The 9,842-nt window shown below is 44.2% G+C and overlaps 1 protein-coding gene and 1 pseudogene across 1 annotated transcript; both read left to right on the top strand.

Moving 5' to 3' along the window:
* Window positions 1–1,307: 1,307 nt before the first annotated feature.
* LOC130406786 (5S ribosomal RNA) lies at window positions 1,308–1,425 on the top strand (annotated as a pseudogene).
* A 4,258-nt stretch (window positions 1,426–5,683) lies between these two features.
* Window positions 5,684–9,523, top strand: LOC130405715 (uncharacterized). Its single transcript, XM_056610881.1, has 4 exons — window positions 5,684–6,638; window positions 7,116–7,505; window positions 7,617–7,729; window positions 9,290–9,523. The coding sequence occupies exons 1-4, from the start codon at window positions 5,948–5,950 to the stop codon at window positions 9,521–9,523; spliced, it is 1,428 nt and encodes a 475-aa protein (XP_056466856.1). The 5' UTR covers window positions 5,684–5,947.
* The last annotated feature ends 319 nt before the right edge of the window (window positions 9,524–9,842 follow it).

The raw sequence follows: 9,842 nt of genomic DNA on the forward strand, positions 1-9,842 counted from the left end.
ATCTCAAGGCATCCATATCAGTCAGCACATAGAGAGAAATAATACATAAAACAAGGTGCTAGTTTGACTACATGCTAATAAGAAACATTTAAATTCCATATTCTAGACACTCAGATTTGTGGATAGGATTTTGTCATTTCCTTGTGTGTTTTGAGGATCTGTCTCCATTGCATTATGCCCCCCCCAGCGGGTGCTGCCAGTTGTGTGTCAAACATTGTCAGTGTGGCTGAATTGTCATCATAAAAAAAGGGACATTGATTCTCGACTACCAGATCCTGATATACTGCCTGATTAAAAAGGATCGGTGATCGACGGGGTTTGGCAGTTCCGTTCTGTTTTATTTTTAACCTTTTCTTTCACCACTTTTACTTGCGATTCTCCACTCGTCACTCGTGTGTCTTGCCTTGTGAGTCCGAATAACCCTTTCGTTTGGCCTGGAGTGTGCTCTCTGTCTTCACGTGTGTGACCGTGTAGAGGGGGGCGACAGACTGAAAGGGCTGGCGGGGGGAAAACTAGCATCCAGCGCCAGGCACCTCTTACTGTCACCTCGTGGAGCTGCTCCCAAACTGATGTCACTCGCGGATAAAAGGAAAGGGGAAGGTGAAAATAAATATACATGTGTGGCGATGGAGATCTAGTAATAAAGAAAGCCATGGCCAGGTGGAGGGAGAGTGGATGCGAGTAGCACCATGCGTGGAAGGTGGCAGTAGGGAGAGCATGGTGAGACGGTGATGGGTCAAGAGCCAGAGAACCTGTGAGGACCAATGAGGTATCAGCAAATACACAACCTGGTGCGACTGTCGCCATCCGTGGTGCTGGAGTAGACGGCGGTGGTGCTGGAGTAGACAGGGATACTTGGTCTCTATCCTCCCTTCCCTTTCCTCTCTGGCGTCAGTCTCACACTATGCGTTGTTAGGTTTAAACTTAAAAAAGGAAAAATGTTGCTGCTTCTGCAGGCCGTTTGACGTGTGCGTTTTATTAACTCAGACTGCCCCCCACCGATAATGCACAGGAGGGGTTAGGATCAGATGGTAAAATATAAGGCCACGAAAACACTTGTGTTTCACGTCCTCCATTTGTACAAAACAGGTTTGATTCACACCAAGCAGTTCTCCGTGTTTTGCTCGTTGGTCTCATCTGCAAACTCTTTGGCTGTCTGCGTTCCTGCAGCTCCATCCCCAGGCCACATGACCTATAGGGCATACAGGACCTTTAAGGCCTACAGGCAGTACCTATAGGGGCCACAGGCAGGACCCATACTGGCCACAAGACCTATAGGGGCCACAGGACCTATAGGACCTATAGGGTCTAAGGCCTTACCACCATGGACACGCCCGATCTCGTCTGATCTCGGAAGCTAAGCATGGTCGGGACTGGTTAGTACTTGCATGGGAGACCCCCTGGGAATACCAGGTGCTGTTAGTGGTGTCGGGTGGTGGCCAATAGGTGGCACTCTTCCCTCTGCCCTTAACATCAATCCCGATGCCCCAGTGCAGTGACGGGGACACTGTGCTGTGGAAGGAGACGTAAAACCGAGGTCCTGACTCACTGAGGTCATAAAAGATCCCAGGGCACTTATCGCAAAGAGTAGGGATTTCCCCGGTATCCTGGTCCAACCAGGCTCATTCAATCTGGCCCCCTAATCATCCTCCTGTATAATTGGTTAACTTGTTAATTCCCTCACTCTCCACCTTAAGCTGGTGTGTGGTGAGCGTTCTGGTGCAGATTGGCTGCCGTGCATCACCCCAGTGGTTGCTACACACTGGTGGTGGTTAGTGAGGTCCCCCCTTCACTGCAAAGGGTCTTTGAGTGTCTGGAAAAGCGCAATATAAATTCAATCCATTATAGGGGCCACAGGCAGGACCTATAGGGGCCACAGACAGGACCTATAGGGACTACAGGCAGTACCTACAATGTCAGAAAGGACAAAGCCTGGCATTTAATTGCAGTAGTTTTGGGAGTGGAAGGTGAGAACATTAGGTTTAGGATTATCACGTGATCTCGTGTGAATACGGCTGGCTCGCAACGCAGTGCTACGCTGCCGTTACGCGCCCAGTGGAAATGGACGCAGGGCAGAGGTCGCAGCCGTTCCGCGGCACGTACGTCCCCGGTGGAAATCAGGCGTTAGGCGGAGCAATGGCGGAGCCAAAGGGGTGGCCGGGGTGACACTGGACACCCCTGATATCTTATTGTCCACCCTGTGTGCCACCCTAAAATTTAATTCGCTACCGGCGGTGCCTTTTTCAAATCGACGAGGAAGAGAGAATTTCCCACAGTCATGTGAGAGACTGACCATATTGAAGTAAGTTTTAAGGTTTAGCATTGGGTTTAGGTTTCCTGAACAACTTTTACGAAAGTTGAGTCGCTGTGTAGATGCATATTGTCATATTGGCTCCATAACAGACAGTTAATCATATAAGAGAGATCGGTTCCCCAATTTAAGTTTAAGTTCCCCAAGTCGTAAGTTACAGTATTCAGTGTGTTTAATGTGGGGTAACTAGTACATATGTCAGTGGAGGACAATTCCGATATTTTGAACATTGAGCCCTCTTTCTGGTTTGTCTAGGATGAAATGGAGTGGTTGACACCGAAATTTTGACTATTGGTCCTGTCTCGGGTATTTGGCTCATTTCGAATCACCCCGGCCTGATTCACAATAGCTGGCTACAGGCATTCACAAACCTGTCCTTAAAACAACCCTTAACGTTCGTTTTCAGAAATGTGCAACACACCGAGTGGTTAGTGGAGTTTGTTGATGTTCCAAATCAAGTATTGTAGCGAAACAGTTTCTGTCATGTTTTATTTGGCATTTTGTATATCCATTGATTTCGTTTGGTAGACTCATTGCTCTTTGACCATAAATGGAAAGGGGGGTTGGCTCCTATTAACTGCCATTAAAATTATAGTGCAGAGAGGTCATTGAGAGTCTGATGAATCACAACAAGGGTACTTTTTTGACAATATTAGAAGTACACAAACCACCAAATCCAGAGCGACGTTCTTGAGGGATTAGCTGAGATGGTACAAAGTGAAATAATAAGAGAAGTAAAAGAAAGTGAAGTTTTTAGTGTAATAGCAGATGACACCAAAGATTTAAAGATAAAAGAACAAATGTCTGTAGTTATGAGGTACTTTTGTAACGGGGCCATCCACAAAAGCTTTTTACACTTTCAGTCATTTGAAAGCTTAGATGCAGCAGGTCTCACAAATATGGTAATTGATGGTCTGGACTACAAAAAAAACCTTGTGGGGCAAGGCTATGATGGTGCATCCGTAATGAGCGCAAAGCATTCTGGTGTGTCTGCACGGATTAAAAACAGTGCAAGATTTGTATTTGCAAATCCAGCTCTTTTGACCTAGCAAGGGCTGTGGATCTAGTAGGTGCCCTTACAGACACATTACAGCACTACAGAAGTGAGGGATCCTTTGGAGAACTATGGAAAGAGGTTGAAGAGATTGCAGAGCACTGCAAAATAAGTGTACAAACAATGTGTAAAAGACAGTCTAAAACAAGCTCAAGATTTCATGACTCATTGATGATGACTGTAGGACAGAGAAATGATGAACAAAGTGATGGTGAGAGCTTCCAAAGAGCTATCTTTTATCAGGTGCTTGACTGTCACACAGCTGAGCTGCAGACGCGTTTTTCCAAATAAGAATTGCGAGATAATGCAAGGGGTCCAGTCTCTCAACCCAAAGGGTAAAACATTCTTGAATGAGGAGCCTCTGTTAGCCTTTGCTCAGACCTTTGAGTCAGATTTAGAGGACCTCAAACCTGAGGTTAATCAAACCAAGCAGCTTCTTGATAGTAGAGAGAAAAGTGGAATGGACAGACCGTCTACTCTCCTTGACATTGTTGTGTTTCTAGAACCTTATAAAGAGGTCTTCCATGAGCTATTTCGACTTTGTAAGATTTCTGTTGTCACACTAGTTAGCAGTGTTTCTTGCTAGAGCAGCAGCTTGAAAACTGATTAGAACCCACCTTAGGACAACAATGGCTGATGACAGGTTAAGTCACCTTGGAATTCTCAGTGTTTGGTAAAGGAGGGCACGCTCCCTCAACATGGATGAGTTTGTGAAACATTTTGCCAGTTCTCACCAGAACCACAGAATTATGCTGTTTTAAATCTACCTAGGATCATTTAGCACTTTGGTGGTCCCTCTGGTCATGATTAAAACCTGCACTGTGTACTCTGACATTCTAAAATGATGAATCCAAAGGTTATAATCAGTACCGGTTCTTTCAATACGCACACTACGCACGTTGCGTAGGGCCCCGCAAATTTATTATTTATAATAAAGGCCCTGTGGGGAAAAAAAAAAAACCTGACAACGTAACTGTCCGTCGCGGACGTCAGATAGCTACCCATGCGCATCATTGCATCATCAGTGTAGAAAGATGAAGCGGAGCTATCCCTCGGGGAATGAAAAGAGGAAGGAACTTGAAAATGAACTGCGGGAGCAGCAGTCAGTTAAAGCCTTTAACTCTCCTCTCCTGGTGGGAGAGAGGGAGGGACAGTCCGTGTTAGACCTACAGGGCGGTGAGCCCTTGGGGATCCCCGGTCTCTGTGTGCGTCTTGCTAGCTTCTATAATTTTAGTTGTAGCCTTGTATAGTTACAACTGCACTTAACAAAATGGAAAGTAATGGATACATATTGACTAAGATTGAAGTTTGTTTGCTTGGATAGCCCACAGTTAAATATAGACGCAGATACGATTTATTCTTGGTGAATAAATAAAACTCGTGAAATATTATGACAATGGTGCTAAATAATAAACACTTATTAATAGAGTGAGATCATACCGAGAAATATCAAACTGTTGCTTGAAGTATTGGTTTGATGTTTCGAGGTTAGCACGTTGTTTATTATGGCATTTTACTCTCCTTTTTTATTTTTATAAAGACACGTTCATTGTAAATCGAAAACATGTCGTTTTGTTAAACTCAATTTGTTTGCCTAGCAACCACTTCAACAGAAAACGGACAATATGGATCTGCTAAATAAAATGGTTTTAATTCCAACACAAGTGATTCAGAGTTTGTAGTCTTTCTATAACAAATAGTTGCTTCTTCTGAGAACCTTGGCATATTTTCACTGGACCATTGAAGATTTGAAAGTTACAATGTGTGTGTTTTCATGTTAGCATGGGAGCTGGTAAATTAACTGTTGATTGTAAATAGGCTGCCTTTTAAAGATTTTTAGGTCTTTGTGTTTTTTCTCTCAGTGTTCACACTTTTCTGCTCCAGAATGTTGGAACTGTCGTTGCCATATAATAATAATTAAATAATTACAGTATATAAACATTCACCTATATTTGAAGTATATGAAAGTAAAACAAGTGCAGCCGATTTGATGGAGCTGAATTAATAGTAGCCTTATCCATATTTTACAGGTGCTATGCTTACATTTCTTAGAAGCAGCACAGACTCCAGCCAGTGGAGGGACAAAGCCAGCTTCCCATAGAACAGACACAGATGAGCAATCCAGTGCAGGCACAAGCACAGGCACAGGCACAGGCACAGGCACAGGCAAAAGCACAGGGGAAGAACGGGCCTCAGCCTCAGTTACAACCACACAGCAAGCATCAGACCCTAAAGCAGCTGCTCCACCTAATGATCCAGCAGACTGGCCTCCTGTCTTAACGGACAGTATGCGGACTGAGCTAGTGCGTAGAGGTCCATTCAAGCCAGGAGTGGATTTTTCTTACCCAAAAGACAAGTCCAGAGGGTTCCATCCAGGATTGCTACAGAGACGGCTGTCAAATGGTGAAACGATTCCCAGGAGCTGGCTTTCTTACTCAGTCAAAAACAACGCTGCATTTTGTTATTGCTTTAAACTGTTTTCCACACAAAAGCACAAAATCATAGGAGAAGGTGTGAATGACCGGTCCAATATCAACGCAATTCTGACGCAGCATGAGGGTAGTTCCGAACACAAAAGCAACATGATTAAGTGGAGAGAATTTGATCTGCGCTTAAGTCGTGGAAAAACTCTTGACCACATAGAAATGACAGCTTTGGAGGCTGAAAGAAAGAGATGGCGAGATGTCCTTACACGCCTCATAAGCATCACACAGTCTCTGGCTGAAAGAAACCTCGCATTCAGAGGTTCATCAGATAAGCTCTTCCAACTAGATAATGGAAATTTTCTAAAAGAGGTTGAATTATTAGCTAAATTTGACCCTGTTTTGGAAAATCATGTCAGCAGAATTAAAGATGGGGATACACATGCTCATTACCTTAGTAAGGACATACAGAATGAGCTGATACAGCTTGTGAGTGACAGGATTCTCAAAACTATTGTGACTCAAGTGAGAGACTCCAAATACTTCTCCATTATCTTAGACTGTACACCTGACATTAGTCACCAGGAGCAGATGTCCATTATCCTCAGAAGCGTGGCTTTAAAGGGACAGCCAGAGATAAAGGAGCACTTCCTCGGCTTTGTTAATGTTGAGGCTACAACTGGCTTAAATCTGTCTACAGTCATCTTGGATAAGCTGACTGATCTGAAAATTCCATTTGACGATTGCAGAGGGCAAGCCTACGACAATGGGGCCAATATGAAAGGTAGACACCAAGGAGTACAAGCCAGACTGTTGCAAAAGAATCCGAGAGCTGTGTTTGTCCCATGTGGTGCACACACATTAAACCTCGTCATTGCAGATGCTGCCAAATCTTCCAGAGATGCGGTTGGTTTTTTTGGCTATGTACAAAAGCTGTTCACCTTTTTTTCTGCTGGCACACAAAGATGGAATATCTTGAAACAATACGTGAACATAACAGTGAAGTCATGGAGTGACACAAGATGGGAGAGCAGGCTCCAAAGTGTCCATGCAGTCAGGTATCAGGCCTCTGAGATTCGAGAAGCCTTACTGGAAGCCAGACAGAAGATTAATGATCCCGTGGCCAAAGTGGAGGCACAGTCACTTGCAGAGGAAGTTGGTTCTTACCGCTTCTTGATTTGCTGTGTAGTGTGGTGTGAGATACTGTCAAGAACAAATACAGTGAACAAGCTCCTCCAATCTGCTTCAATGCAGCTTGACATAGCTGTGCAGTTGATCTCAAATGCAAAAGCCTCTCTCACTCTCTACCGGGACACTGGATTCTCAGATGCCCAGACAACAGCCAGAAGCATTTGTGAGGAAATGAATGTAGAAGCTGTTTTGAAGGACAAGAGGCTGAGAACCAGCAAGAGGCATTTCAGCTACGAAGCACCTGATGAGCCAGTGGCTGATGCACTGCAGAATCTTGAAGTCAACTTCTTCAACATTGTGGTTGACTCTACAATAGCATCCATTGATGAACGATTCGAAACTCTGAACCAGGTGAAGACTAAATATGGAGTAGTGCTGAACTTCAGCACTGCATGTCAGATGTCCAGTGACTCCTTGAAGGGCCAGTGTATGCAACTCGAGAAAACTCTCACCTTCAACCAAGACTGTGACATCAGTGGAGTGAATCTGGCAAACGAAATCAAGACTTTACCTGACCTACCATCAGGTAATATGACTGCCTTGGAGCTGCTTTCTTTCCTTTGTGAGAAAAATCTGGAGGAAATCTATCCTAACCTTTGGATAGCCCTTAGAGTTGCTGTCACCCTGCCTGTGACAGTTGCCTCAGCTGAGAGGAGCTTCAGCAAGTTGAAGTTGATAAAAAGCTATCTGAGATCTTCCATGTCCCAGGAACGACTGAGTGGTTTGGCCATCATGAGCATCAACCATGATGTGGGGAAGCAAATATCTTACGATGACATAATTGATGATTTTGCATCCAGGAAGTGCAGGAAGGGACACTTTTAATGGTAATTGAAAACATTAAAATGTTTACATGCCCAACATTTAAGACTCTATAATTGTTTGTTAACACATTCAAGTTTGATTTGATTTGTTCTGATTTGGTCTGTATTTATTCTGAGTTGGACCAACAGGTGGCGATATGCAATATATTTAAAGGGGGGATGAGTGGAAGCACTGGGTGTCAGGTGCGACGGTTGAACATTTTGGGGGTTCAGTTAGGAGGGCCCCTTGGCAGAATTTTGCCTAGAGCCCCATGGAGGTCTGAACCGGCTCTGGTTATAATGTCACACATATTTTATTGGGTCTTGATTAGGCCAATTCCGAAACTAATGGCAAAGAAAAGTTAATATAATATATACAGTATGAGCATGAATATGATAATGCAAGTAAATGTCTGCCATGCATACCCCAAAATTCTGGAAAAAAAAACGTTTTCTATTTGAACCCTTACATAAACATGTCCTGGAAGATAAACACAAGTCAGTGTAAATTGGCTGAGATATAGAGGTTGAAAAGTAATGGGGTTTAAAGTAACATTACCATTCTGTCGCATATGTAACTAACAGGACAACAAATAGGTTACATATGCAACAAAGCCTGTACAATGTATGTAAGCTTGAGTAACAAACAAAAATGCACTTTCTATATGTTAAATAGGGGTTGTGGAGAAATGATATGTTTTTGAATTAAAAAAAAACTTGCAATAATTGCAGGGAACATTGTTTAAGTTTGTAATATTGGTGGGCACCACAATTATTTTTGTTTTTCAAGTCCATTTCTGCTTGATAATATTCTTTGCAGGCATACCTTGTGTTTTGAGTCAGACCGAAAAAACATATATTTTTTGACTTGGGGTGGATCAAAGAGGTCTGTACAAGTTGGTTATTCCTGTATGTTTTCAGTGTTTTTTTTTGTAAATTTACTTCCATAAATAAACTATGCAAATTATATCACACACAAATGCTATCTTATCTCCTTTGTTGCTTGAGCTTTATTTTCTGAAAATATTTTTGGGGAGGTTCAATACTGATACTGATTGTGTGTGTGTGTGTGTGTGTGTGTGTGTGTGTGTGTGTGTGTGTGTGTGTGTGTGTGTGTGTGTGTGTGTGTGTGTGTGTGTGTGTGTGTGTGTGTGTGTGTGTGTGTGTGTGTGTGTGTGCGCGAAAGAAATTGAGCTGCAGAGACACTGGCTATCCATAGTAGGTTAAATAATTCTAGTGAAGTAACCCTAGTGGACCTCACTACCTGCCACATTGTAGAACTCCAGGTTCTACGTCTAATCAGCAATCATAGGATTCATTCATGCTCCTCAGATGCCATGTTAGGGTTTCAAACACATTTTCTGTCATGGTCTATGGCCCTGAAGTAGCCTTGGCCACCCCATGTATAAAACTCTAGTTCCGCCACTGCCAGGGAGGACACGCGGATCAAGACACGCGGAACCAGAGACGCGGATCCATAGACGCGGATCCAGAGACGTGAATCCAGAGACGCGGATCGGAAGAGACCCGGATCCAGGGAGGAGACGCGGATCCAGAGACGCGGATCAGGGGAGGAGACGAGGATCAGGGGAAGAGACGCGGATCCAGGGGAGACACGGGGCTGCAGGTTCGCCCCGCGGGACAGCGAGTCACGTGCGGTCGCTCCCCCCACGAGTGGCGGTCAGATCAGGGCGAGCGCCTGATGGACGAGCTGCTACGGGACAAGAGAACGGGAGGATGAGAGGACCGGAGACGTTACAAATACGTGGATAATCCCTTTTCAGGTTTTCCCCCCATCCTTTTCTCTGTAAAGCCTCCTCCGTGTTTGGGCTGTGATACAGAAGGTCTGGACTCTGGACTGTGAGGTGTTGACCGAAATTACCGTCAGAGCGAAGGGGAAAGAAAGTGCGGGGAAGGGATTCCTATATTTATCCTCACATTATTCCCCCTCATGTGACCGTGTCGAAACGGTCTCGGACATTTGAAGAACAAAGAGGAGAGTTAAAGCTTTCGGCAACAAAGCACGGAATATAAAATAAACTAGAGCCCATTGGTTTCTG

Source organism: Gadus chalcogrammus, chromosome 16, assembly GCF_026213295.1.
Source record: "Gadus chalcogrammus isolate NIFS_2021 chromosome 16, NIFS_Gcha_1.0, whole genome shotgun sequence".
In the NCBI taxonomy this organism is placed as follows: domain Eukaryota; kingdom Metazoa; phylum Chordata; class Actinopteri; order Gadiformes; family Gadidae; genus Gadus; species Gadus chalcogrammus.

Excerpts from the sequence above, each read along its gene's own strand:
- LOC130405715 (XM_056610881.1), top strand. The coding sequence starts at position 5,948 with ATGATTAAGTGGAGAGAATTTGATCTGCGCTTAAGTCGTGGAAAAACT. Across the intron at positions 7,506-7,616 it reads TTTACCTGACCTACCATCAG|TTGCCTCAGCTGAGAGGAGC; the intron begins GTAATATGACTG and ends TGCCTGTGACAG. Across the intron at positions 7,730-9,289 it reads TCATGAGCATCAACCATGAT|AGACGCGGATCGGAAGAGAC; the intron begins GTGGGGAAGCAA and ends ACGTGAATCCAG.